At 40.2% G+C, this 27,981-nt stretch overlaps 2 protein-coding genes across 5 annotated transcripts; one reads left to right on the top strand and one right to left on the bottom strand.

Annotated features, from left to right (window-relative positions):
• Positions 1-9: 9 nt before the first annotated feature.
• Positions 10-17,596, bottom strand: LOC117303096 (histone-lysine N-methyltransferase 2D-like). 4 transcript variants are annotated; one of them, XM_033787174.1, is made up of 11 exons: positions 17,213-17,596; positions 15,858-16,049; positions 15,105-15,239; positions 9,615-9,770; positions 8,530-9,039; positions 7,702-7,893; positions 6,761-6,895; positions 6,062-6,217; positions 4,142-5,305; positions 3,089-3,176; positions 10-933 (listed from the first exon to the last, which is right to left on the bottom strand). In XM_033787174.1, exons 1-11 carry the CDS (start codon positions 17,396-17,398, stop codon positions 839-841), a joined length of 3,009 nt encoding a protein of 1,002 aa, XP_033643065.1. In that variant the 5' UTR covers positions 17,399-17,596; the 3' UTR covers positions 10-838. The 4 variants fall into 4 exon arrangements, with proteins under 4 accessions (XP_033643065.1, XP_033643067.1, XP_033643066.1 ...); XM_033787176.1 differs by having other exon boundaries at positions 4,142-5,185; XM_033787177.1 differs by lacking the exon at positions 3,089-3,176 and adding an exon at positions 3,396-3,450 and having other exon boundaries at positions 853-933.
• A 1,150-nt stretch (positions 17,597-18,746) lies between these two features.
• On the top strand, positions 18,747-27,188 carry LOC117303387 (F-box/WD repeat-containing protein 5-like). Its single transcript, XM_033787564.1, has 8 exons — positions 18,747-18,850; positions 19,513-19,718; positions 20,568-20,725; positions 20,855-21,032; positions 21,540-22,700; positions 23,181-23,868; positions 24,156-24,365; positions 24,992-27,188. Exons 2-8 carry the CDS (start codon positions 19,520-19,522, stop codon positions 25,191-25,193), a joined length of 2,796 nt encoding a protein of 931 aa, XP_033643455.1. The 5' UTR covers positions 18,747-18,850; positions 19,513-19,519; the 3' UTR covers positions 25,194-27,188.
• Positions 27,189-27,981: the final 793 nt, after the last annotated feature.

Raw genomic sequence — 27,981 nt, 5'->3', positions numbered from 1 at the left:
ACCTTTTTAAAAAAAATTATTCCTGTCAACAGTTCACGATAAAGGAAATTGCATTAAAAACTTATGTTCTTGCCCAAGTACACATTTTTAAAAGTTAATCGCTATTTAGATGTTAGTTGCACAAAAACTCTAGCACATTTGTAGAAACTATATACGGAATGTTTATAATAAAACTATCATAAATAATATAATCTTATGAGTTTGGTGCGTTATTGTTTTCTAGAGGTTAAACATTTATTGCTGGGGTTACCAAATTTAGCAATTTCTAGCAATATTGAGGGTTTGTTGTTAATCTTTACGGCAGATCAAAAGTGTTTGAAAGTAGGAAAAAACTAACTGTAATACTTTTGATTAAAAAAAGCACCTATCACACCCCAAAGTTTAAAAAAATAATCCGTAAAAAAAGGAAAATAATGTTTGATCACAAATATTTGTAGTAAAAAAAATGAAGTAGTACTTTCATCATACAAAATAATTTTACAGCATTTTATATCTATCACACCCATAATTATATTCTTAAAAAGTAATAGTTAAAAATTAGTTACCAAATCAGAGCACTGTTCTTGTTATAGTTTTGCACTGTTGCTAGACGCCACGATTAAGTTGACTCGTTGAGTTGGCACCATGCGAGGGCGCTAAACATGAAGAGTTGTTCATCAGCACATTACCGAATCAGAGTAGGTGCGGGTACTATTCTAGTTGCAGACTTCCACCGAAGCTAGACGTCAGGATTAATGACTCATTCAGTTGGCACGACTCCATGCGAGGGCCGCTAAACGTGTAGAGTTCGTCGTCACCACATTCTTAGGAAACCTCGTAGATCGTCGGTGAGGGGCTGTCACGAGTAGGAAGGGCGGGAGAGGTCCTGCACTGCTGACTTGGGGAACTTTCCCTTCTGTTCTCCGAACTCTCCCTCCAAAAATCCGTGTCCAGCTGGAGGGGGGTGGGGGGGGGGGGGAAGGAGGTAGAAGACAAGGCAAGTTTAATTTATTACAAAGAAAACATATATAGACCATGAAATGTTGGACTACGAAAAGAGTGACAGGCCTTGAAATACCCACGGCACCCACAGCAGATGCTGTGGTGCCCTTTGCAAAGTTCTAATACAATTACATTTTCTCCATAGAAGTGCCCCTTAATACAAAAGGGAAATCACTGAGTCCCTTTGAGATCTAAGTTCAAGGCGTTGGGTGACCCTTATACATGCTAGGTCCTCTCTGGCAGCAGGATACTACTCTGGTCGTGGGAAATGTTACATTTTGTGTCATAATTTATGCTGGTGCGCGTGCGTACTCCACGTTACCCAGCTTTCTTCGCCTACAACGAGTGCAAAAATTTGATGCATGCCCGGTACAAGTAAGTGAAGAAATAGTTGCCGCAACACCATGCCTAATGTAATGTTCAGGTGCTAATTATACACATTTATTCAAAATATGGAATTCAAGAATAAATCTAAGCAGTGTTAAGTAACACAACAAAAGGTTAGTGTCAACAAGAAAACTAGATAGCAAACAGGGGGTTAAAACATTCAAGCAACAATGGAACTGGGTTAGTTTTAACTTATGCAAGTTGTGATGATCGTAGTCCTCCTGTCAAATGGGGGAAAAGTTTCACAACAAGCCCAGCAGAAAGAATGCCCTGTTACTTTGGTTAGTACAATGCAGAAAGTGTTATTATGTGATAAGTATTTCATGTATGTTGGGTTAAATTCGAATGCGTCAGGGTTCTCCCAATGCACAGGCTAGCAATATGACATCAAGTGGTGAATGCATCAACATAGTACACGGTCAACCCTCCTACTGTCTGACCATTCAATATCATCCATTGGTTTTAAATAATAAACTATGGCAGCCTGCAATATGATATCATTGGGTGAATGCATCTACATAGTAGACAGTCAACCCTCCTACTGTCTGACCATTAAATATCATCCACTGTTGTTTTGAATGATAAACTATGGCAGCCTGCAATATGATACCATCAGGTGAATGCATCTACACGGTACACAGTCAATCCTCCTACTATCTGACCATTAAATATCAACCACTGTTGTTTTGAATGATAAACTATGGCAGCCTGCAATATGATATCTTTGGGTGAAGTGAATGCATCTACTTAGTACACAGTCAACCCTCCTACTATTTGACCATTAAATGTCTTTCACTGTGGTGTAAAGAATTATAAAATATGCTAGCCTGCAATATGATATGACATGTCATGTAAGTGGTGAATGCGACTACGTCTCGCTAGGTGAATACTTGTGCCACAAATATACACCTCATATTATGCGCAGTGTAATGCTTTCAAGGAAACTTCCTGGAAAATGTAAACCAAGAACATAGACTTTACCTAAAGGAAAGTAAACAATGACTGTGCATTGAAAAATGATCCGCTACATGGCAGTTGCAAAACTTCCTGAATGAAGACATTGACACTTTATGTGTACAGTTTTTCTGAATTCTGAGTGTCAGGAAATACTGCCTGCAATGTGGTTTTGATATTTGCTACCTCATGAAAACGAAGACAAAAACAAACAAGGAAAACACAAGGACTCCATTGGGGAATTCTAGAATCTTTGTGTTGTATTGAACACTCTTGAAGAATATGATTTTCCTTAAGTGTACAGAACAAAGGAATGTACACACAGTGACTAAATTGAAACAATTTGTGGACTAACACATGTCCACGCAGTGTGTGTTGCTGTGTGTGAACTGCATGCAAGTGGCCACTACAATGCTATAATGGTACAAAAGGCTATAAAGTGCTATAATTGCACAAAGCGCTATGAAGTGCTATAATTGCACGGAGCGCTATGAAGTGCTATAATTGCACGGAGCGCTATGAAGTGCTATAATTGCACAGAGCGCTATGAAGTGCTATAATTGCACGGAGCGCTATTAAGTGCTATAATTGCACGGAGCGCTATGAAGTGCTATAATTGTATGAAGCGCTATGAAGTGCTATAATTGTACAAAGTGCTATAATACTACGAAGGTGCTATGTAGCCCTATAATTGAGCGAAGTGCTATGAAGTGTATGGCAAAGAATAAAATGAAAGCAAATTAAAGAAATTAAAAAGCTTGACAACCTTCTTTGCAGTCTTTAATGATTTCTCCGCGGCTGAAGCTGAGCTCGCCTTTGCTCTTAGCCATGTAGCCCTTGATGGCAACCATGCACTACGGAACACCACAACGGACCACAAGAGGGTTAGAATGCAATGGGTGAGCAATGGGTTAGCAATGGGTGAAGTGTAGACATTGGACGTATTGGGCTTTGTTAGGGTTTGAGTCTAGAGTTGTGAGGGGGGAGCAAGGGGGAACGAGCAAGTTTTCTTTAAATAGGCATGATATTTGGTCCTTGGGGAAAAGAGTAGGAATATTTCATTGATAACCTACATGTAAGCTCTAGCAGAAAATCGGAAATCAGATCAAAGTAGGAAGAACATCATGCCTGTTTAAAAGAAATTATTGTAGGAATATCTCTGATTACCTGCTAGACAAGTTTGGTTAATAAAAAACAACGGAAAGTTGTTATCCGATTTTGACACTTGGTTTTGGTTCATGAACAATGATTCTCACGATTCTCACAATTCTCACAAATCAATCACAAGAACCATAGCCATGTACTCACGGGTGCAGAAAAAGCAATCAAGTGTCTTGCTCATGTCCACCAGTTTAACACACTAACCACCCAAATGTAGCTTTGAAGGAAAATACTTTGCAGAGTTCAGTTTGGGGCTTAAATGTGAAACTAGAAGTCGGCAATACAGGCAGGAAGCTGACAAAAAAACTTGCAATTCTGTACCCCTCCAACCACCCCCCCCCCCCCCCAAAGAAAAATAAAATAAAATAAAACCCTGAAATAAACCAAAACCAACAATTCATATTGTTCTCCAAACTCTTAAAAATTAAATATTTATCATGGTTTTGCTGTAAATTAAAAAAAAGTTAACTTTTGAATTAGCTTTGGATTAAAAAAAATGCACAAAAAAAAATGTCTCGAAGACTAACAAAACTTATAATTATAATAATTAAAAAAACATTAGCATGAGCATTAACCAATGATTTGGGGATTTTCGCAAGTGGTTTTTAGTCAAACAAAAAGTGAGCATTAAATGATCTAGAATGAGATGATAACTTACGTGAGTGTTATTGTTTGCGATTGTCATGCCTCCTCGTTTCGCTTGTGCATTGCTGAAAAACTTTCTTGCTGCTGCTGGGCTTGGCCCGTTGGCGTCTCCACACCCAATCTTGTTCTGTTTGACCCCGTCTGATTTGACGGGAGGAGGAGGTAGGGGGACATTTGGCGGAAGGGGACTTACAGATCGTTTCCTTCCATCATTTTTGTCCTTTGGTGGAGGGGGCGGTACAGGAATATTCGGTGGGAGAGGGCTGTGCGATCTTTTCCTCTTGTCTTGACTGTCGCTGGCTCCGGAATTTGGGATCGGGGGCGGGGTCCGGAGAGGTACACTTGGACTTAATCTGTTTGGGGATTGGGGGAGGGGTTTGTCCGGAGGGCCTGATGGGGTTCGTCGTCCGAGGGCTGGACTGTTACGATTGGGCGAGGGCGGTACAGGTTTATCCGGGGGAACGGGACTGACACGCCGCTGTGAAGGGGGCGGGGTGTTTGATGGAGAGTCAAGGTTTGGTAGCGTCGGCAGCGGTTTGTTCGGGTTGAATGGGGGGCTCGTCTTCCTCTTGTGATTCCCATTTATTGTGATGTTCTCTGATCCATTTTGGGTCGGCGGAGGTGGTGGTTGGCGTCGCGGAATTGTACTGTCCTCCACTGGGATTGGGATTGGTGGAATTGGCCGATCCGGTGGGCCGGGACTTTGTGGGGGCTCTGTAAGCCCAAGGCTAGTCGATCGTGGAGGTACAGGTGCGGGCAGCTCCACTTTGGGTATGCTTGTGAGAAATGGTGGTGTTCGTTGCCCGCCTTTGTTAGGGGGACCCGGGAGTGATTTCCTTGGAGGCTCCGGCTGAGAGTTTGCTGGTGGTGCTGGGAGTGATTTTCTAGGGGAGTTGGGCTGAAACTTTACTGGTGGTGCTGGGAGTGATTTCCTGGGGGACTCGGGTTGAAAATTTCCTGGTGGTGCCGGAAGTGATTTCCTAGGGACTTCGGGCTGAAAGTTTACTGGCGGTGCCGGGAGTGACTTGCCGGGGCGTGGTTTCAGGTGTTTGGCGACCTGTGCAGGGGGTGACAGGGGGGTTGTAGGATGGGGCGAAAGAGGGGTTGTAGAGGGGGGCGATAGGGGGGTCAGAGGAGACATCGGGAGGTAGAATGAATCTGTGATGGATGCATCAACCTGTTGAGTGGAGATGCAGCAAATAACTATGACTAAAAAGCATCTAAACAATTTTAAAGCATTGATTACCTAGAATCACCAGCAGGTAACCTTGCTTTTTACTACCTTGAGGCTCAATTGTTTGCTTTTCTACGATGTATGCAGTCTAGTTACCCGACTACTTGCTTCACTGTATGGATAATTCATAATTCATTAATGTCTTGCTTTGTGAATTTTTAAACATGATTGCTTGGTTTAGAAATCTATTTGCCTACTTTCTGTTTTAAAACTATGTGCTGCAGTTCCGATTGTACAATACAGTGCCTCTTCAAAGTTCCGCATAGACTTTTAGATAGTCCAGTGGAAGTGCCCGAGTCTCAAATGAAATTAGTTTACATCACAAACTGTGTACAATTTTTGTCTTGTTGTGATTTTGTATTTATTTAGCTAGCTGTGGTCTTGTGAAATTTTACCAAAGATGTTATCCCTGAATAAGCACAACTGTGCTAAGCATATTGTGGGTCCAACTTCATAGAGCTACTTAATCAGAATATATTGCTTAACAAGTTTCTGCTAAGCACATGACATGGTATTTTGGTTGGTAAACTTATTCTGGTGTGCAATATTTTGTTGCGCTTTAAAACAATTTTGTTGTGCTAAGTTAACCAGCTCTATGAAATTGTTCCCTGGACTTGATTCTTACCACACACCAATTCGTTAACCAATCAGTACTGTTGAAGCATGCAGGACAAACCAGAACAATTAAGACAAACTTACAGTAGGTGAAGGGCTTCTTCGTTCATTGCCGGCGAGCTCAGATATCACTGTGGCCTGCCCGAGGTAATCGATCTTCTTCACGTTATCGATCTTGGCCTTTGGGGGACGGAACAACGCTCCTTTGGGTAGCTTCATGATGTCAAAGGGGGCGCCAGCCTGCATTAGAAATAAAGAAATCAAAGAATTAGATTGTTTGTCTTTAATGATGATGTGGGTCTTTTTTTGTGTCTATTTTTCTGTTGTCTCGCTTGCTCTTAATCCCTTGTATTTGGATTCAAATGGAACATTTCAATAATGAAACATTTTTATTAAGGCATGTGGTCGATCCACTCTATGCGCATGCGCAAATTCCATAGTCAAAGGGCAACTGATCCACCTGACCATCCACTCTCATTCTTCTCTGATTTGGTGACACGTCTAACTGTATGCACATTAGGGTTAACTTGACTAACATGCTTCATTTGGGGGAATTCCCATTGAAATACATGCATTTTTACACAAGCAAACTGGGTGTCCTACAAGCGCCACACAAGTGTTAGAGAGTTCTACCTAAGAATGTGCTCAAAGAAGTCAATTTCAAAAGCCAATAAACAATGTTTCTCAATACTTTCCTACAGCGCAAAAGCCCATGGTAACAAGGCTGACAGAACAGTGACTATAGCGAAGTGGTTTTCATCTTATGATACCAGACTATCCTACCTGTGCATTCTTGAGTGCGTTATCCACACCGTCATGTTTAGTTTCAGGTCTGGTTCCCTGTGCCTCCTTGAGTAGCTGCAGGCATGTTTCCCTCTGGCGGAGTTTGTTGTAAGCCCAGGCCTGGTTATGAAGTACCTGAAATTAAGCGAATGACATTGGGGTTGTTTACATTGGAAAAATGTTGATACTTTGTTAGGTCACCATCTTCAAGCAAGCTTGAAATATAAGATCCATTTATTTACAAAGCACCATGTAATGGTTAAAGCCATTATACACTTTCGGAACAGAAAAAAAATAAAAGTTCACAGATTTACAAATAACTTACAGGGTTTACAGAAGGTAATGGTAAAAGACTTCTCTTGATATAGTATTCCATGAAATGCTTGACTTTTTGAGAAAACATTAAAACAATATCAATTCTCGATATCGAGAGTTACGGAATTATTTTTAACACATGTCATGACACGGCGAAACGTGCAAAAAACAAGAGTGGGTTTTCCCGTTATTTTCTCCCGACTCCCATGACCAATTGACTATCAATTTTTTAAAGGTTTGTTATTTTATATATAAGTTGTGATACACAAAGTGTGGGCCTTTGGAAAATACTGTTTACCGAAAGTGTCCAATGTCTTTAACAATGTGACGTGGCACAATCTGCAGCAAAACACACACTCTGCTAATCAGAAAAAAATAACCCAGTGCACTTTTCGTAAAGAGAAGGGGTTTGCCCTGTAGTTCCTGTTTTGATTGGCTGTATATTGTGCCGGAAACATCACCTTGTAAAACATTGATGCTATGTTAGGAAATTGGTCATGTAGTTCAAGCTCCACAATACCTTACAGAAAAATACTGAATGTTGAAGTGCCTTGAGCGTCTATGAGTGATGGATATGAATGATATTATAAGAAGCCACTAGTATTGTTACAATATTTATAACCTACCTCAAATTCATACAACTTGTACGCCAACCCAAGTTGCTTGTAGTCGATGAATTTATGACCGCGGAAGCTGGTCATACATTTTTCATACTGCCTCCTGGCCTGGTCTGGTCTGTTGAGCTGGCATTGAATGTTACCATGCTGGAAGTGACCAATGGCTAGATGCGGGTCCTTAACGACCACCATCTGGAAAACCTGGAGGTGAAAAAGATAGGAACATTCCATAGGATTTTAGCTTCAAGGTTGCCACATATTTTTTGTTAAAGAGGAAGACTCTACCCACCCCCCCCCCCTAAATAAAAAATAAATAAAAATACTCTAATACTCTCACACCTATGGATGCATCTTTGTTCATTCCTTTGTCTCTGTGCATAACATTTTCCCATAGACTCTGTTAACACAATTTCAAGTTGTGGAGCACACCAGTCTTTCAAGCGGGAGATGATAAAACTCCAGCATGCCGTCTGTGTGTTGTTAGGCATAATGCATAGTCTTGCTTTCAAAAAAATGGTTTATCATTGCCCATAAAGATGATAGACTTTACACTGAGTGTCATAACATAGGAACTTCATATGACAGCAGTGGTCGAAGGCATTTTACAGCAGGGTTACGCCCTTAACTTCTCTAGTGACCCGCCAGCAGGACTGGTTAGCTCGTCATTTAACCCAATGGCTTTTTCACTGGTCAGTATTTCAAATAAGCTACGGATGATTTTCAACACTGAACTAGCCAGCAGAACCACTTGGAGTGAATTCTGACCGGTCATTGGATGTTTTAACTGGCATTTGGCCAGTGGACCACTGTTAGCAGAAGAACACTGTCTATATTTACCTCATCCGCATCTGCAACATTCCCCATCTTCAGATGAAGCACGCCGATGTTGAATAAGATCTTAGCAGACGGCTCCACGATCCTCAACATCTGGTCCAGCGCCGGCCCGACCTGCCCCTTCTCAAACATGAGCACCCCTTCATGCCATATGTTGATGGTGTCCTTATGGGTAGGTTTAGCATAAGTTGGGCTTGTTGGGCTGGGTGATGGGGAGGTACCACCAGGAAGAGTAGGGGGTGGGTGCATCGGTATAGAGGGGCTGCTACGGTTTACTGAGGGTGGTGCAGAGGGTGGTGGGCCCGGTGGGGGGCCAGATGGGGGACCGGATGGTGGGGGTCCAGGTGGGGGACCAGATGGAGGACCAGATGGTGGGGGTCCGGGTGGGGGGCGAGAGGGTGGGGATTTGGGGTTGGGGGAGTGACTACGTATCGGTTGGGTGTCTATGGGTTGAAAGGCGTTTGAGGGTGCGGCCATGGGTGGTGGTCTTTTCGGTGGGAGGGGACTGGGACTCTGTTGCAAATAGAAGACAAAACAAATTTCAATCACTAAGCCAATCAAAAAGCCATAGGAGTTCATTGTTGTACACGTATAATGGTACAAATAAGTGAAATGTTGCGTACATTCACCACTTGATATTGCAGGCCGGCATAGTTTAATATTCAACACCACTGAATTACATGTATAATGCAGGCTGGCATTGTTTGTCAATCGTTCAAACCATGATGCCATTGATGGTCAGACAAGCTTCTTAAGTCTGCTTTAAGTTGCACCTTTTCTGAATTTGCTCCCCACACCTGGAATGTACTCGCCACCTCAATCTGACTCTCTACACATTCAAGAAAGGTATCAAGCATTATCTATACCCAATCTGATGTGCTGCGTTCTTGACGTAGTGGCTCTGGCGCTTTATAAATGCCTTATATTTATGTATGTATGAATGTATGTCTGTATGTGTGTACAATATGTATTCGTGCGTGATATCGTTAAACAAGTTGATATCATTAAAAAACTCAGTGGGTGTTTTTGAATAGTCAGACAGTAGGAAATTATGACAATATTTTAAAGTTAATTTTGGTTATACATACCCTTCCTTTCTTTGCTTCAGAGTCAGGTACAACGAGTTCAGAGAGAACCTTAGCCTGGCCCAAGTAATCCACTCCTTGGACATTCTGGACCTTAGCAGCAGGAGGCCGGAAAATATGATGCTCTGGTATCAAGAACGGCTTTGGAATTTGCCCTTTCTGTAAAAGACAAAACAATAAATACATTGATCACTGTGAAAGAATATGTTAATTTCTATCCTAAATAAACAGTAAATAAATCAAAAGATCAAAACAAATAACGATGTTCTCGCTATACTGATGACCGCCCGGGAGACTACTGCTCTCGCAAAAAGTTTATGGGTTTATGGAAACAATCGCGAAGGGAAAGTTTCCGTTTAGCGCCACCACTTTTTCATTGAATAAGTGAAAAAGTCATGGCGTCATACGGAAACTTATCCTCGCGAAGAGCTAATACATGTAGCTACTAAGTGTATAACACTCACTCACTTACATTGCCTCATGTTTCAATTGGGCTTGATATCTGACGCTTTACGAATTAACGACTTCTCCATACATGTCTAAGGTGCATGACACATAACCACAACTTGTCCATTATTACGTTTATGGTTATTAAAAAAGTTGACCAACAATGAACCTTGTAGGGAACTCTCAAATCCTACCAAAGATCTGACCTTCTAATAGTACATTTATCTTTTTTTCTTTCTTTTTTTCCTGTGATTGTGGTGAATAAAACTCAACCAAAGTCTGTACAATCCTTGGAATTTCATGAAAGTCATTCAGCAAAGTGAGTCAATCTTTATGAGTTTGGAAAGTTAACTAGTTTTGGTTTTTGTTAGCTTGTTTGTTTTAATTTGATTTTTATGAGTAACCAAAATTGTATTAATAATCCTTACAAATTGTCCTGAAATATTCCCTAGTTAAAGCCCCCCAAAAAGACTACTAGATGTATGTATTCCCATCCGAATGACAAAACATTAATGGTTAAGTTTCTTGCTTTTAAGGACACAAGCATCACCACCAGGACTCAAACCCACACTCTACAGAACAACAGCGCTTAAGTCCGGTGATCTTATCCCCTCAGCTACGACATGTCACATACAGCTAAGACTGACTTTAAAGGCCAACTTAAAACAGTCGGTTAAGACCTCGTCAACACTCTTTTAATTTATTCTCTTATATTCAAAACCACTTGGACGATATTTCATTAAACCACAATGCAATGGTCAGGACTGTAAGGCGATTTGTGATGACATCACAATATTGGGACTAAACGTTTGTTATTAATCCTATAATCATTGTCCTTGGTTCAGATTTCCTGTAATACTGTTGCAGAGTTATTCAGTTCATTTCCTGTTCGAGACAAATTTAGGCATTTAGAAGTTTCAGATAGTTTTCGTGTTAAAGAAATCATTCATTTAAAGGTGTCTGAGTCACTGGTTTAGGAAATATCGCTGTCATGTCCGCTCTCTAGTTTACAATTAAAACAGGACAGGACACCAACCATATCTTTGCTTGAGGCTTTGCATGGTGCATGGATAAATAGGAAGAAATTATAGATAAATGGTAAACTTGCGAGTATAAACCAGGTATAAAACTGTGATTCTCCAAAAGACGAGTAGAGTACATGTATACTGTTTGAAACCTGGAGACATCACCGGCTCTTTTTAGAGCCAACACACTGTAGGCTATCAGTTTCATATGTCCCTGCAAGTTAAGTTTCTTCCTACAGGACCCTCCATTGAACGTTTTCGCTTGTTGAAACAAGTTCTCTAAGAAGAAAAGAATTTTTAACACCAAACAATTTTTTGGTTACCGTCTGAAACCAATGTGTATAATTAGCATGGCGGAGACTTGCCCACTTTACATTTGGTACATTTAATCAATTATGAAAATGTTTAGAAATAATCTAAAGTTTGCTTTTTTAAGTTCCCCTTTTAAACGTAGTAGTTACTCAATGTGAGTACCTGAAAAACAATTTCACTTTCTATTGTAAGCAGTGGTGAAACAAATAAACTACAATTCAATTGAATCAAAATTGTTACACTACTGACTGTGAATCTTTCACAATGTAATTCAAATCATCAAAACATTCTACGTTCTGATAGTTTCCCTGGGCAACATTATGTAACTTCCACCATAAACAGTTTCACTTTTTGTAAGCACTGATGAAATAAACAAACTACATTTGAACTGAATCTTAATTTTCACATCATGCGAGCTCCATCTGGGCAAACCTTTCACAACCAAACTAAAATCATCAAAACTTTCTACGTCCACAAACTTCTGGTATCTCCCCCTCTCCCAGGAATCTTGGCAATTTAACTGACCTACTACATATAAATAGCAATACAATGACAGCATTGAAACAAATGTTTTTAAAGACACTGGACACTTTGGTAATTGTCAAAGACCGGTCTTCTCACTTGGTGCATCTGAACAAATGCACAAATTATTAAACCTGTGAAAATTTTAACTCAATTGGCCGTCGAGGTTGCAAGATAATAATGGAAGAAAAAACACCCTTGTCACACGAAGCTGGGTGCTTTCAGATGCTTGATTTCGAGACCTCAAAATCTAATTCTGAAGTCTCAAAATCAAATTCAAATGTGGAAAATTACTTCTTTTTTGAAAACTACGTTACTTCAGAGGGAGCCGTTCCTCACATTGTTTTATACTATCAACAGCTCTACATTGCCTGTTACAATTATTTTGAGTAAGGAAAACAATAGTGTCCAGTGCCTTTAAAAAAGCTTTCTCGATAGCCAAGCCTCACTCCCTAATAATAACAAATGCAATGGAATGAATAAATGGAACCATGTGGAGATGCCCCCCTCGACAAAATACACAGTTTGTAATCACTGGCCTTGGAATATGTTGTCATGAACCGAAAACGAAATTCAGGTCAGAATAGGAGTATGTTTTTATAAACCGTAAATGAAATTTAGGTCAGAATAGGAGTATGTTTTCATGAACCGTAAATCAAATTTAGATCAGAATAGGAGTATGTTTTCATGAACCCTGAACAAAACTAAAGTCAGAATAGGAGTATGTTTTTATAAACCGAAAACAAAATTAAGGTCAGAATAGGAGTATGTTTTCATGAACCGTAAATCAAATTTAGGTCAGAATAGGAGTATGTTTTCATGAACCCTGAACAAAACTAAAGTCAGAATAGGAGTATGTTTTCATAAACCGAAAACAAAATTAAGGTCAGAATAAGAGGACAACATCCTTGAAGTCATTGGAGGCCAATATATTTTATACAAACTTTAATTTATAGGTTTTCCCCTGCCAATTTTCAACACTAATCCATTCATTTCAACACCCGGTTCATTTGATTTTGTTTGAAAATGAATGCTGAGTTGAATCAGCATTCAAGTCAAAAAGTGTAATTTAATTTCACCAGTTTAGCATTCACTTGTCAAAATAAAATCAGTCAATTTCATTGGGTCGCAAGCAGTAGAGCTGGTCAACCATTCAATTTCATCAAGCGCAATAATGTAGCAAAAAGTAATCTGAAGAATGGCCAAAGTGTAGTCTTGAATACCTTTAGATAAAATAGAATGACTGAAACAAATCTGAACAAGACAGGGCCTAAACAAAATCATGTGAGCATGAAATTTAACTTGAATGCATAAAAATAGCTAGAAAAATAACCTAGTTTTGGTGGATCAGGGGAAATTGAGTGTGTTAGTGAGTTTTTGCTGAAACTGGCCGGGAAAACCTATATAAAAATTGCTGCCTGCTACTTGAATGGAAACATGTATCTTTGTGCAATCGGGAATACCACAAACACCGGTTCCCATACACATGTACAAGTATTACGTGTATCCACCCAATGATCTTCCATTTTGGTGAGTCAAGTTAAAGTGAGCATCTAAGGGGAATACCACAAACACCGGTTCCCATACACATGTACAAGTATTACGTGTATCCACCCAATGATCTTCCATTTTGGTGAGTCAAGTGAAAGGGAGCATCTAAGGGGAATACCACAAACACCGGTTCCCATACACATGTACAAGTATTACGTGTATCCACCCAATGATCTTCCATTTTGGTGAGTCAAGTGAAAGGGAGCATCTAAGGGGAATACCACAAACACCGGTTCCCATACACGTGTACAAGTATTACGTGTATCCACCCAATGATCTTCCATTTTGGTGAGTCAAGTTAAAGTGAGCATCTAAGGGGAATACCACAAACACCGGTTCCCATACACATGTACAAGTATTACGTGTATCCACCCAATGATCTTCCATTTTGGTGAGTCAAGTTAAAGTGAGCATCTAACCAAGAGGAAACTAGTTCCTAAAATGGGGCTATAAAGATTTATTGCGCCGATGATGTCAGGTGAATCAAAGTTTTATCCAGGATTTTGGAAAAGGTTGTCAAAATTTGCTGGGTGTCCAAATTGTTCACTTACAATACATTTACAATTACATATACGTACAATGGCAGATAAAAATAGAGCACTTGTTCATATTTAAAACAGAGTGTCAAAAAGACACCCAGACACTAACACTATCAAGGCAATTGGAGTCAATATGAAACCAAAGTAATAGTTTGTCAATAAACATACTGCGATCATTTTTAAAACAGTCTAAAAGGAAATAACACAACATCAGTTGTTCAGAAACTATCTGGTCACTTTCAATTACCATTCACAATGTTTAGTTTACCATTCCATCAAAACCAAAAGGATGACTGCTATTATAATAGCTGGATACAATTACCGATGGGAAAGACATACAGGTCAAGTTCCTATTTGACTTCACAAAATGCAAAGTCCGCCATGTTTCTGGGCAATGATGTATCATTTTCTGAATGCACAATTCATTGCTTGTAAAACAGCATAGGCAGTGTGATTTTAGAACATCTTTCCATCCATGTACATATGTGCAAAGCCACACCAATGGGAAGGCCTACACACTTTGTTACAAAGACAACAAACTTTGAGCAAGTTTGCAGATCTTGCATTCAACCAACTCAAGCACTTAAAATTCATCACTGACACAGCAATTGTTAATTAATAATTGAGATACTGCTACGTCAGTGGTTTTCAAACTGTTCATAAAATGGACAAAAAAAATGTATACCCATGGTTGTGGCTGTGCACAAATTAGCTTCACAACAAATGCTTTTTTAAGCCCAAATATCTAATCCAATGCAATGTGTCCCTTGAAAGACACTGGACACCTCTGGTAATTTTCGAAGACCAGTCTTCTGACTTGGTTTATCTCAACATATGCACAGAACAACAAACCTGTGAAAATTTGAGCTTGATTGGTCGTTGAAGTTGCGAAATAATAAAGGAAGAAAAAACACCCTTGTCACACAAAGTTGTGTGCTTTCAGATGCTTGATTTCAGGATCTCAACATCTATTTCTGATGTCTCAAAATCAAATTCGTGGAAAATCTTTATTCTAATAATTATTTTGAGTAATAACCAATAGTGTCCACTGCCTTTAAATCTTTTCCAATCCTTCAAACTACAGCCTTCTCACGTACCTGTAGAGCTTGTTGTGCAGAATCAATGGAGTTATGTCTGGCATCGGACTTATACCTCACAGCTTCTCTCATCATCTCCATGGCCCCATGGGTATCACTCAACGCTGCAAAGGTTAACGCTAGATTATGCAGAATCTGTCAACGAGGGAAGACATTTTGCGTTTTAGGGATATTACTTCTACGGACTTTGTGGTTTAATTTCCTTGAAATCTGTCATCTCTTTCAGAGGCTTTTTTAAATGTGCAATTAAAGGGTGCACTAGCAGGGTTCTCCTAGGATTTGTCAAAAGTCATGGGGAATTCTGGGCCAAAGGATGCTGAATTGAAAAAAGGTTTTTTGGAATGTTTACTTCTTGGTGTTAAGCTTGGTTATAAATGCCCTAAATGTACATTTTGGAGCAATGCAAATGTTTTTATCTTAATGAGTCATTAAATGATGTTATCTTCACTTGTTGTATCTCAAAATATGCACACAATAACAAACCTATGAAAATTTGTGCTCAATTGGTCATCAAATGCAAGAAAATATTATTATTATTATTATTTTTTTTTTTTAAACGTGTTGCATGGAATTGTGTGCTTCCCTATGCTGACTAAAGAGTCTTTCTCAGATTTAATGGTATTTTACTTTGTGGCATTGTGTGGTAGCACAAGTTTGAGGGTTAATTCCCCCTTGTGGTGTTTTGAGGCATGTTGAGTTACATGTACGCACTACGTGTATAGAGGGGGTGTTCATATGGTTCTTTCAGCTTACCTCACATTCGTATAGCTTATATGCTAACCCTAACTGCTTGTAGTCTATGAATTTATTTCCTCGTAGACAGCTTCGTGCTTTCTCTAGACTGTTAAAGGCATCCTTGTAATTCTTCTGCCGATAGTGAGTCTGAGCCAACTGGAAATGACCAATGCCCATGTGGGGATCTTTTTCAACACACCTCTTGAAACTCTGTAAGTCAGAAAATAAAAACTCTTGTTAAAAACAAAGAGTTTGTGCACCTGACACTAGTTCTTGTTGCCTAAGCCAACCCATGTGCTCCAATTGGGCAAATTTTAAAGCTCAATGCCACCAATTTATCTGCCCTAAATTAGCTCAAATTACACTGAATTTCAAATAATATTACCTAACAAGAAGGTAAAAACTGGTCTCCTATGAAAACTAATATTTATTTTTACACTTTTTAAGAATTTACCTAATCGATTGAACAGGCCCACATCCTCAGTGTGTAAAAAGAGAAATGTTGAAAAAAATTGTGGTTATTTTTTCCTTCTTATTCTTCCGGGTAAATACATACTCAATTACATTCATGAGTAAAAACGTACTGCGTTGGCGTGCATGTGTTTACTCGCAAATGACGAGACATGAAAGCAAGTGCTTCCAATATATCAATCTATACAGATAAGTCCCAGTAACTTGGATGCTGTAGGCTTACTCCGGCTTAAAAACTCCGGCTTAAAAACCTTTTTTTTATAGTACAACTGCAGATTTCAAAATATTTGGTTAACCTGAGTACAGCCCAAAAGTTAATAGGGGGGTCAACATACATGTAGTTGCGATAACGTAACCCTCCTCCCGCTACATCATCGGCTCCGGCTACATCGTCGGGAGGAGGGTGAAATAGTATAGCTTTTTATAAATTTAAGAAGTATTATAAATATAACTAATGGCCTTATTAGCTTTAAAAACAGGATGGTTGAACATTCAATATCAATACTTAAAAAAAAAAAAAAAAAAATAGTATCATTTATCTTTTTAGCTCGTCAAAAATGTCACTTATTATGTTTATAAAATGTTGTTATTGGTGTTGTAAAAGGAAAAAGTGTGAATATCGTTTTTACTTCTTATATCCATTAATTTTAAAACATAAAATAGAAATACATAGCAGTTGCCTAATACTATAATAGCAGTTCTGCAGGGTACACAAAAGTCAAATTAAAACACTTAAACTTTCCTTCTGCGTCATTCTAAAAAAAAACAATACCGGAAACAGGTGTGCAACAACTCGAAACACTCCCTCTAAAAATAAAGCTAAAGTTCATTTTAATTAGAATAGTTAAGTTTATTTATAATAACTGTTTTGCATTATTATTATTTCCTGTACACTCACTGACCTGAACAGCATTGCGATTGTTATCAGAAACCTGTTGAATATGTCCAATGTTATAGAGAATCTTCGCCGACGGTTCCTGTATCGTCTGCAAGTTGGCCAGGGCCGTACGGCGCTCTCCACGGTCGAAAAGCTGCACGGCTTCATGCCAAATCACGATCGTGTCTTTGTGGCTCTGTTTGTCAGCCATCCCGTCCACAAAATGTCCTCAAAATACAAGTTTTGTCCCAAGCCCCTTTATGAAAAGGACGTATTTATTGGGACGATAGTGTGAGTGTCATCCTTCCGCAGTTGTCACAGTTTTCCCTCGTTATTCAGCAGATTATTTGAGGTTAATTCTTTGGAACGCGGAAGCTCTTCACAAATTCTAGTGTTTGTTGATTGTGTTTACGTACGTCCAGAGTCGAGTCTGCTCTGTGTTTTTTTTATTTTGTACGTGCATTTTCAGCACGCAGTCAGTACATGTGCCATTCATTGGCCGAGCAGCACATCGACGTAAGTAAGGACATTTACATACAACGGTGTAGGAGTATCAGTCTATTTCTGAGACCAAATCGTGACGTCATAAGTGTGTATTTTATCACCTTTTCTGTCTAGACTAATGCAAGTCACAACAAAGTGGTTGGAACTTAAAATTTAATTGTTTACGTCTGGAAAACCTATCTTGTTGACACCTACTCATGAAGGATAATTGTCATGGAAACTGTCTTCGATCGGCATTTAGTTTCCTCTTGAACATGTTATTGACATCATCATCCTAGTACCTACCTGGCCTTGTCCCAGTCACCCCCCTCAAAAATATTAAAACATACAAAAATTGCTGGTTGAAACTTTAAGGAAATTTATTAATGGTTTGATTTTTCCATCTGAGTGTTATAATTTACTATCCATTGTAGTGTAACAAAGTGTTCAATAAGATGTGCTCTGTAAAATTTAACAGATAATTTAATAATCTAAACACCCCCCCCCCCCGGCCACCATTTTTTCTCAAGTAGCACGGGATGAACTGTTCACTGTGAATCCTTTTTATATTTGTATGCTCAGCTTTGCTTGATGACCTTGCTATATTTCTACTTCCATGCTCTGGTGGCCTCCGGTAGCACTTTCTTTGCTCATGGCCATGGGTCTAACCCCCACGATCTGTGGTCCCCCGACGACATTCATGGGCCGCGCCATACTTTGTCTGCGTTTAATATTCTCCATGGTCTAACCAAAGAGAAAGGATTTTTACCCACTTACTTCCCAACAACCACATCTATAGATGACATTTGTGCTTGTTTGCATATACCTTTGTTTACTTAATGATCAAGACTGCAAAAGAAGTAAAGAAAGTTTATTATGGTCACGGGTCATAACAGAAGCTAATGACAGGGGGCGCCCTTTTACTGTCCCACAGAGCAGTCATAAGTTTGTTGCCCTTTGTGTTTTCCTTTTAACACAACACGTTGGGTATTTCTCGACTTGCTCCCTGCCCGTTCACCTTACATTTAATCATGTAAATGGTTTGGGACCAGACTACTGTAGAAATCAGCTGGGACTTCACGATTTACTTTTTTATTTCTCATCGTTGCGATCGAAGAACGAAAAGTCTGATCGAAAGTATGATTTGAAGTATCTTTTAACAGTCTAACAGTAACATTCCGTGAGTATGATGTGATTTCTTGTCATTTATAAAGAACGAAATGCTGACTATTTCCTTCGTTAACAAACAGTCAGTCAATAATGTTTGTCATTTTTTGGATTTGTGTTTTCATTTGTTTATTTTTTGACTGATCAAATTCAGTTCAGTGTAAAAAAAAACAATGCGTTTTTTGGTACAAGTCGTTCAAGTCCTGAAAATAATATTAATTTGGCAACCTCAAAACATGAAAAACTCTGTATTAGTTTGTATGTACGTACGTGTGTGTCATTTTTAGTATAATAAAAAAATACAAATTAAATGTTGTATTGTACCGCAATTTCTCATTATCATCGGATGGATCCTATCAGATCAAACAAAATCGAGCAATTTTAGATATTACTTATTTCCCTCTGCCTCTCTCACAGTCGTGACTCGTAGCTGTACGTAGTAGTAAATAAAATTAAAAACAAATATTGTTGGTTGGTAGTGGGAGCCAGATACATGATTTACTGGTAAATTATTGGGATCCAATTATTGTTTGTCATCATTATACTGTTATTGGTAAAAGTGTGATCCCCTCCCTTTTTCAATCCTAGCCATAATCTTGCTTGAGCTAGATGATGCTGAAATGTTGTACGTAATCTTGTCTATAACTGCTACTTGTGTTTACCTTGATTATTCAGATTCAGAATGGATGATTCAAAGAGTGTCTGGCTTTGCCTTCCGGACAGCCTCGTCCTTCAGATCTTCACCTACCTCTCCTCAGCTGAACTCTTGAGGGCAGCACAGTCCTGCAAAGCGTGGCATCGTATCAGCAAAGATGAGCTACTGTGGAAGGCGCTGTTGTACGAGGAATGGAAGATCGACCGATGCATGCCTTTACCACCAGGTAGTGGAGTCAGTTAGCCTTGGTTCAAGATGCTCGTGATCTTACTACTTTTGCGGTGAATTTCCATCACTGAAAAATCACCAATAGAGGGTGCTATCAACCACTATCATCTTCAAAACCGATATCACAAGAGCTTTGAGCAAACTCTTATTAAAAGCCCAAGGCAGTCAATGGCGTGAGCACACCCCTCGTGTGGCGATGGATCATCGGGAGAAAGTTCAAATTGTGTAAACCCAATGAACATTGAACATGGTTCTGGTCTGGGATTCGAACCTGGGTCCACTAGGGTGAAAGGCAGGGATGAAACTTCTAGGCCAATCATAGTGCAGTCCTCAGTCAACACAAACTTGTGTTAGGATTTGATTGGTTGGGTATAATTAGAGGGAAAAGGTGACAAAGTTTCTGGGGGAAAACTGATTCTATAATGTTCAAAGAGTTATATATAAGAACTAGAGGGCGCACTGGTGATGCTTCTTGCACAAACGCGACGGGACCACAAGATGACAAGCGCGCCATTATGAAATACACGTTTGAGTTTTTGAGTTTTTTAACGCTCACGCGATGCTGTTTGTTCAACTTACAAAATGGCCGCACAAACACACGCTGTGAGATGGCTGTTTTGTCAACTTAGAAAATGGCCGCCTGCGCGCATACCGGGGCGCGTATATAGGCCAGTGCGCCCTCTAGTTCTTATATATAACTCTATGGCCTTATATGAAAACGACAGCAAGTGATCTTGGCTGAAATTCATTTAAAATGTGTTCAATCAATAATGAAAATGAGTTCACATGAGAGTAAACAAATTTAAATGTAAACAAAACGCATCATTTGATTACCCTTCACTTGCAGGTCATACCTCCTTCTTCCGTGAATTCCGACGGCTCAAATGTCACGTTCCATGCATTGAGGTTCAGGTCCTGAGGGAGCACACCGATCAGGTGCTCCATGTCAGCTTCTCTCACAACGGGAAGATGTTTGCTACCTGCTCAAAAGACGGAACCATTAAAGTAAGTTTTCCTCTGCGTAATCCTGCTTTAGATTTGTCTCCGCGGTTTTAATATTCTCTTGTATAAACAAAAAACAATAAAAAAGTAAGGGTGCTGACTTGTTATACTTCTACATCTGCTTTGGTCTAGGTTTGGAAGACTGGCCCGCCGATCTCGCTGAAGTATAGTCGCGCTATGAAGGAGCTCTTCCGATGGCAATATACGCAGTTCTCACAGTTTAACGCTTGTGACACACTGCTACTGGTATCCGGCGTTCACTTCGGACCGAACAGTACATCGGGAGAAATTGCCGTATTCAACCTTAAAGGTTTGTACTAAATTTTCAATTACAGATGTGGGACTTCAACTGATTTTCTAGGCTTACCCACTTCAATGGGCACTATTATAGAACCATAGGTAGCTCAAGCAATTTGAGATTCATTGCATCAAGAAATGCAGTGCTCGAAAAAAAAAATAGACTAAGGGAGTAATAATAATAAATAATAATAATGAGAACTTATAAAGCGCACAAATCCATCAAAGTGCTCATGGCGCTCATAACACAGTAGTTAACAATTAGTGTTCACAATGTATGCAGAAATGCGAGCTGAGAAGAACGAGCCTCTGATAAAGCGTTACCCACATACCAGCAAACTTAAACCCGCCTATTATTGGTAACATTTCCCAGCAAATATATCAACCATTTGAAACCATTCAACTGCATGGGTTGTGTAGGGTGGCACAGAGATGCACAGGACTAACTGTGTATATAAAAGTGTATGTTGTGCAAATGCAATGTATTTATTTGAAATTCTTACGTTTCCTTTTTGTTAAGACGACTTTGCGCTTCAGGCACGTGTGCTCAACAAGCCGTACGACATCTTCGGCTGCTGGCTGAATAGCTCCCATCTCCTGTCCGGCAATCTCCACTACCTAGGCCACCTTTCCTCTTGCTCTGCCCTCTGGCTCAACAAAGCCACTCAGGAAGTCCTTTCTGAACAAGAGTCTGTCATCATGCGTCTGTTTAAATTCCTAAACATTAATGCCAGCTCTGTGCGGAGCATCACCGTTGCAAACTGTCGGAACCTCGGCAAAGGAGAGGACTATATTAAGACACCTCCACAGACGGTTAACTACAGGGAATACGACTCCTCCTCACACACTGGCTTGAACTCCAGTGGACCACTGCCAGACTCAAGCGAAAGTGAACTCGAGGGTAGAGTCGGTGCGCCTTGCTCATACATGTACGAGAGCGACACAGAAATGACTGCCAGTGAAAGCGAAGTTGGACAAAGCGGAACTGAGGGGTCGAGGGATCTGGTTGGGGAATCTATGGACCCAGATCAGAGTGCAAGTAGGGCATTGCCCAAAGGGTCTGATACCTGGCCTGCCCTACATCAGAGTCGGAGTGATCCGTGTCTACCGTCCGAGGACACGGACCAAGCAAGAAAAGCTCGTGCAATAGCAAACATCAACCAGCTTTACCAGCAGCAACGTCGGCAGCAATCCCACCACAACGCCTCGGCGTCCCATCTCGTGCAATCAAGCGAAGTCAGCTCTGATGACGCCACATTAGCCCAGGCCCGACCGACAAAGCAGTCAAACCCACTGGGGGTGTCCAAGCCAAAGCGCTCCCCGGTCAAGAGGGATGTTAGCGATGTCAGCGGAACGCCACCGGATGCTCTGAGGAAGAGTCTACGCACCGAGGCAGCAGCTCCAGACGACAGCCAGCCAAGTACGTCATCAGGTTCTGCCAACAGCGCTCCTGTCAATAGAGGGCCTGCGGACACCTGCTATAAAAGCCTATGGCTGAGAGTCCGACAGGCTGAGATGAGACGGGGCGGCGAGAATTACGACGAGGATTTATTTAGGATCCTGATAGAAGGGATTAATCCGAATTACCGGGCGGCCCAGTGTGAGGATCATGCTGATATGGGAGGGAACTGGTCTACAAAGGGGGGAGCTGGAAAGGATGTGGCTTCAAGCAGCAATGCAGGTTTGTTCACATAGAAGAATATTCAAACTTTTGGAGGTCTTGTTTTTATTATTCTAAGCACTTGAAAAGAAAATGTAAAAAAGTAGAGGGCAAAGCTTTGGATTTAGAAGAACTGATGAAAAAAATTCAGAAGCAGAAGAAAGGGAAAGTTTAGTGAAAGGCTAACTTTCAGCTAAAATGTTTTGTTGTCATGCTTACTTATTTAGGAACAACTATATAAAATTCAGATTAAACAATTGGTTTACTCTTTATTTATCTCATTGACAGTTGTTCTCTCGTGCATTCTATTCAATAAAGACAACACTGACAATATCTCAAATATTAGAAGTGATTTTGGAGCCAGAGCACCACCACACCACTAGTCTTGAACAAAGGGTTTGAAAGATAGAAAAATAGGTAGATAAAATGGATTATTAAAAACTTTCCTCGTAGCACAAAGGCTGAACTAAATAAACTAGTTTCTCCATTTTTTGTTCACAGGAGAAGCTTCAGGACTTCATCAACCGCTAGATATGAGGGAGAGTCAGAATACAGTAAGCTCTCGCTGCAGCTCAAGTGACACTGTCCTGTCCAGCCCGGACTGCGACCACTCCTCATCCCTCACCTTCGCCGCTGAGAGCAGCAGCGCCAGTGATATCATCCGAGCCTGGGGGAAACAGTTCAACTTCGGAAGCACGGAGAGTCTTGATGACGAACCATCCATCCATTACCCGGATCGCCGGCGTGGATTCAGCGACCCGGAACTATCACGGCAACACTCTGGGCAGCGTGACGCCCTCCCACAACTTCGGACAGAGAGTGAAGAGATCAGCAACATGTCCAGCAGCAGCATGTCGGACTCACAGTCGCAGGATTACTCGTACAAAACTCATAAAGTTCGCCGGCGAAAGCTGTCACCAAAGGAGGAGCACCAGCATTTGATCTTTACTCGGGGCAGCCAGGCGTATACGCCGCATCAGATCGGAATCAAACGGATTGATTCAACGATGGCTAACACCCTGAAGGGGCCGCTTGGGGCGAGCTGCAAGCCGGAGGAGACCAGGGAAGAGCGCGGGATGGGGCAGGACAGGGAGCCGGATCAGCCCGGGGGCGTCGAGTTTGATAAGGTGGATCATGTCATTGAGCTGAATGGCCATGCCATAGGGATGGCACTATCGCCAGATCACAGGTAAAAATATACTGAGAAGTCTTCCAAATTCCAAGAAATCTACTCTGCGTTAGCAGCGAAGTCGCCCGAATTCCTAAAAAATGAGAAATCTACTCTGCTGTAGTAGAATATAAAGCAAGACAAGTTCTCGAAAGAACATTATCTATTTAAACAAACAGCAAGTTGACACACACATGATGTTATTTCAAACCAAACATGTTTTTAAAATATGCTCCTCTAAATATTTGTTGTTGGAAATTCAAGGAATTTATTTGTGCATGTAACATCAACGCTTATTTCTTGTTTAGGTACCTCTACGTAAATTGTCGTTGCTGGCCACGAGATTATGTAATCTCAGACCCTCTGACACCGCCCCCTATTGCCCAGGAAATCGAGATCCGAGTCTACGATCTCATAAACCTCACCGAAGTTAAAAGACTTCATGGGCACAAAGCATTCTCTCCTAACGACGAATTCAACTTCATCTTTCTGGATGTCAGTGACCTGTATGTGGCAAGGTGAGGTCAGAGGTTAAAGTTCAATTGACACAGAGAAGATTTTTAGTCTATTCGAAAGGTGCTTTTTCAACACCTTTTCAAAAAGTTGTCTTGGTTTTTAAATGTGAGAAAATGGAATTAGCCGTTCCAAATTGCTTAGCAACACAAAGGACCTATGGTTTAAATGCAAACAAATAGTTAGTGGCCTGACGCTTCTATATATAGCAGCTAGAGTCTTTCTAAAAGGCTAAATGACAACACAACACAGAAAAAGGACATAATAAAAACATGATGAGAAAAGCAAACGGAAGCAAAACAGGAGCACTGGAAACTAAAAGCAAATGTTCAAACATCCTGCCACAAATGGAAAACAAACATGAAAGAAATCTGTAGAGAAAAACCCCCAGTAAAGTTAACATTGTCCATAATGAACGGGGCGCTAAATGGCAACACATTACACATGAATAGGTACCGTACATAAGGGGAAATACAAATGAACATGAGTAGAGAGAGAGAGAGCACACAGAAAAAGCAAAGGGTAATTAAGAGGGATAGAGTGGGTTTTATTTGTAAGAGAATTGTTGCACTCTGTGTTCCTAGCAAAAAGTTGTGGATCCTTAAAAGTGTAAAATGTTTCATTCTTTCAGTGGGGCCGAGGACCGACAGGGTTACATATGGGATCGCTACTACGGGATCCTTCTTGCCAAACTCGCCCATCGAGATGTCGTCAACTCAGTCGCCTTCAACCCACGGGATCCAGAGATGATGATTACAGCCAGCGATGACCACACCCTGAAGGTGTGGTTCTCACATCACAAGGCCATGATGGCAAAAGAAGTGGGTCATTGACCTCTGGTGACCCTTGACCCCTGAGTGACCTAGGCCCAATTTCATAACGCATGTATTGTAAGCACACTTAACCACCACAGAAAAGATACATATTGCTTGGTAGAAACTGTTGCTGAAATTCCATAAAGTTAATATTGTTGTGGCTGGTGCCTCGCCCCTTATTTGCTTAGCGTAGAAATTGTCTAAGCAGTATTTTGTGCCCAACAGCTTTTATGACATTGGGCACCTGTTGTCATTAAACTATGCTTACATTTGGTTTAATGTTTGAGAAACATAAATTTTCCATGAGTACTCTCTGCACCATTGCTGGTGTATAGTCATTATCGGAATTGCGTCACACTCGGTAGTACATGTACCAACTGACTACGCATTGTTTTTCCTTGCACAAAAATAAACAATTTTCAATACTTGATGTGGCAAGGCAGTAAGCAAAGTTCACTTTGAATTCGAAAATGGCGAAACTGCAATTTCGATCCCAACTTGATATGCATGGGTGAAGTGTGACCTTAGCTGAAGTGAAAGCACCAGTGAGCAATGCAATTATATTGCATTTTGTTTTACTCGTTTCAGTATTAAAATATAATCCATTAATGACTTTATCATATGTGCTGCTTTCACTGTGTTAATTCACGACCATAGCGGCCATGAGCGGCTTGTACCAAAATTGTGTACAGTATAAGAATTATGTTAACTGTCAATAACGCATGTAAAAGAAGAAAAAAAAGTGTGTTATTTTTTGGGTGCCTTTACTTTTTTCTATTTTGGTGCTCACATGGTCTTGAAAACCATAGTTTATTTTGGAACCTCTTTTAAAAAGTTATTTTGCATGCAAAAATATCTTGTAAAATATAAACCAACTATATTTCAATGTTATAAGTTTTGATTAAGTTTGGCTGGTAACTGGTTGCAGTAAGTGGATATGAGATTGTTTTGACCTTTGAAATTGAGTTATTATAATAAAATGCAGTTCTTCTATAGCGCTTCATCACAACTGAGGGGCGTCTGAAGCCCTCAGTATTTTGTTCTGCAAGGTATGCACAGCTACATGTATGTTCAAAATACAAGACAAATTTATTTACATAGCACCATGTAATGGCTTACAGTTTTGACTAAGTGCTGTGGCATAAACTGCAACCAAACACAACAGAAAACACTGGGGTGAACCTCCTCCTCTTTTAGACAAATGCACTGGATTCATTTATGTGCGTTACACAACACACCTATAGCTGAATGTCCAATTCTAAGGACGAAGCAATATGGTTAGAAACGCCATTATTAAGTGTTGAGGTTGTTATGAATAGTTAGTATAATACAGATCAGAGCACTAAACCCTGTACAGTTTATGATACTTAGTTCATCTAAGTTAGTTAACCATAACCAGAGTATGACAAAGGAATATCTTTACATGTTTAGCTGGCGCTCTGAAGCATGGGAACCAGTCTGTTGCTCGTCAGAAAGGATGGATCTTGCATCGTGTGAGAAAAAGATTTCCCTATTGGAACATCACAGCAAGACGACAGGAGCCGGTGGTTGGCAAAACCATTGATATCCTTCACTGCAAAAAATACAACAATTTATCAATGTCACTGATAATTCAGCTTTGCTACCCCAAACAAAAAATACGCATTAGTTTTCTTTAAAAAACTTGTTTAATTGCAAAAATTGTTTGAGAAGAAAGGTCTATCTGGAGTATATTCAGGGAAACATCCAAAATGGCTGCCATTTGCTAAGATGGAAATCAATAAAGTCAACATGTAACTAGGGCTGTGTCTGAATGAGCAGCTACGGCTATGGCTAGATCACCACATCGTTAATAGATAGGACAGCCATAGAAACACCCTTAGCAACAGCCATAGCTGCAGCCACAAATTCAGATACAGCCTTACCAAGAATCTTAGTTTAGTAACAGAACTTTGTATATAGATTTCGGGAATAATATTGTATTTATGTGCAATTTAATACACAACATCACTAATAAAACACAGTTATCATTTACCTTTTGTTTGTGTAACAATGCTGTGATATAGAGGACAAATGTGTCAAGATCGGCATTTGAGCCAACTCTCCTGACTCGACTGTCAGAACTTGAAATCAATGCTCTAGACCAAAGTGCCTTGCCCAAGGACACAAGTGTCTACAGGGATTCGAACCCACACCTGGCCATCAGAACTTAAAATCGATGCTCTAGACCCAAGTGCCTTGCCCAAGAACACAAGTGTTGAGACCATGCAGGATTCGAACTTGAGTTTGATGCTGAAGACCCAAGTCTCTACCGGGATTCGAACCTACACTCTGATGACTCAGAATTTGAAATCAATGCTCAAGACCCAAGTGCCTTCCCCAAGGACACAAGTATCAAATCCACACACTCATAACTCGACCATCAGAACTTGACTTTGATGCACTGGACCGTTGAGGCAGCCACAACATGCTGCGAAGTTTCCTCATGTGAACCGTGTAGCATATACTGTTCAAATAACAATATTATCTTAAGAAAATAATATGCTCATAATACACACAGAATGCAGTAAAGAATTTGCAAACGCATTGTTCAGTCTCTCGCCATGCCATTTTCAAAACAAGATTTCCACAAAACTAAATGCCCCAAAGAAATTCAACAAATAGAAGCAAATTTCGAAGAAAAAAATTAAGTAAAAGAAACTGCTCCATTGAACTGGAAAAATAGTTCAGCATTAATATTTCGGGGCAAATTACCCCCCCCCCCCTCATTTCTCATGGATAATAAGGGGGCTAATGAAATTATTCCAAATCTAGGTTAATCCCAGTC

Source organism: Asterias rubens, chromosome 19 (genome assembly GCF_902459465.1).
Source record: "Asterias rubens chromosome 19, eAstRub1.3, whole genome shotgun sequence".
NCBI lineage: Eukaryota > Metazoa > Echinodermata > Asteroidea > Forcipulatida > Asteriidae > Asterias > Asterias rubens.
Note: the sequence above shows the minus strand (reverse complement) of the source record. Positions and strands in the feature narration are given on the sequence as shown.

Excerpts from the sequence above, each read along its gene's own strand:
- LOC117303096 (XM_033787174.1), bottom strand. The coding sequence starts at position 17,398 with ATGGCTGACAAACAGAGCCACAAAGACACGATCGTGATTTGGCATGAA. Across the intron at positions 15,240-15,857 it reads ATAAGCTATACGAATGTGAG|ATTCTGCATAATCTAGCGTT; the intron begins GTAAGCTGAAAG and ends CCTCGTTGACAG. Across the intron at positions 934-3,088 it reads CATTAAAGACTGCAAAGAAG|CTGGACACGGATTTTTGGAG; the intron begins GTTGTCAAGCTT and ends ACCCCCCTCCAG.
- LOC117303387 (XM_033787564.1), top strand. The coding sequence starts at position 19,520 with ATGGATGATTCAAAGAGTGTCTGGCTTTGCCTTCCGGACAGCCTCGTC. Across the intron at positions 21,033-21,539 it reads TGCCGTATTCAACCTTAAAG|ACGACTTTGCGCTTCAGGCA; the intron begins GTTTGTACTAAA and ends CTTTTTGTTAAG. Across the intron at positions 23,869-24,155 it reads GCACTATCGCCAGATCACAG|GTACCTCTACGTAAATTGTC; the intron begins GTAAAAATATAC and ends TTTCTTGTTTAG.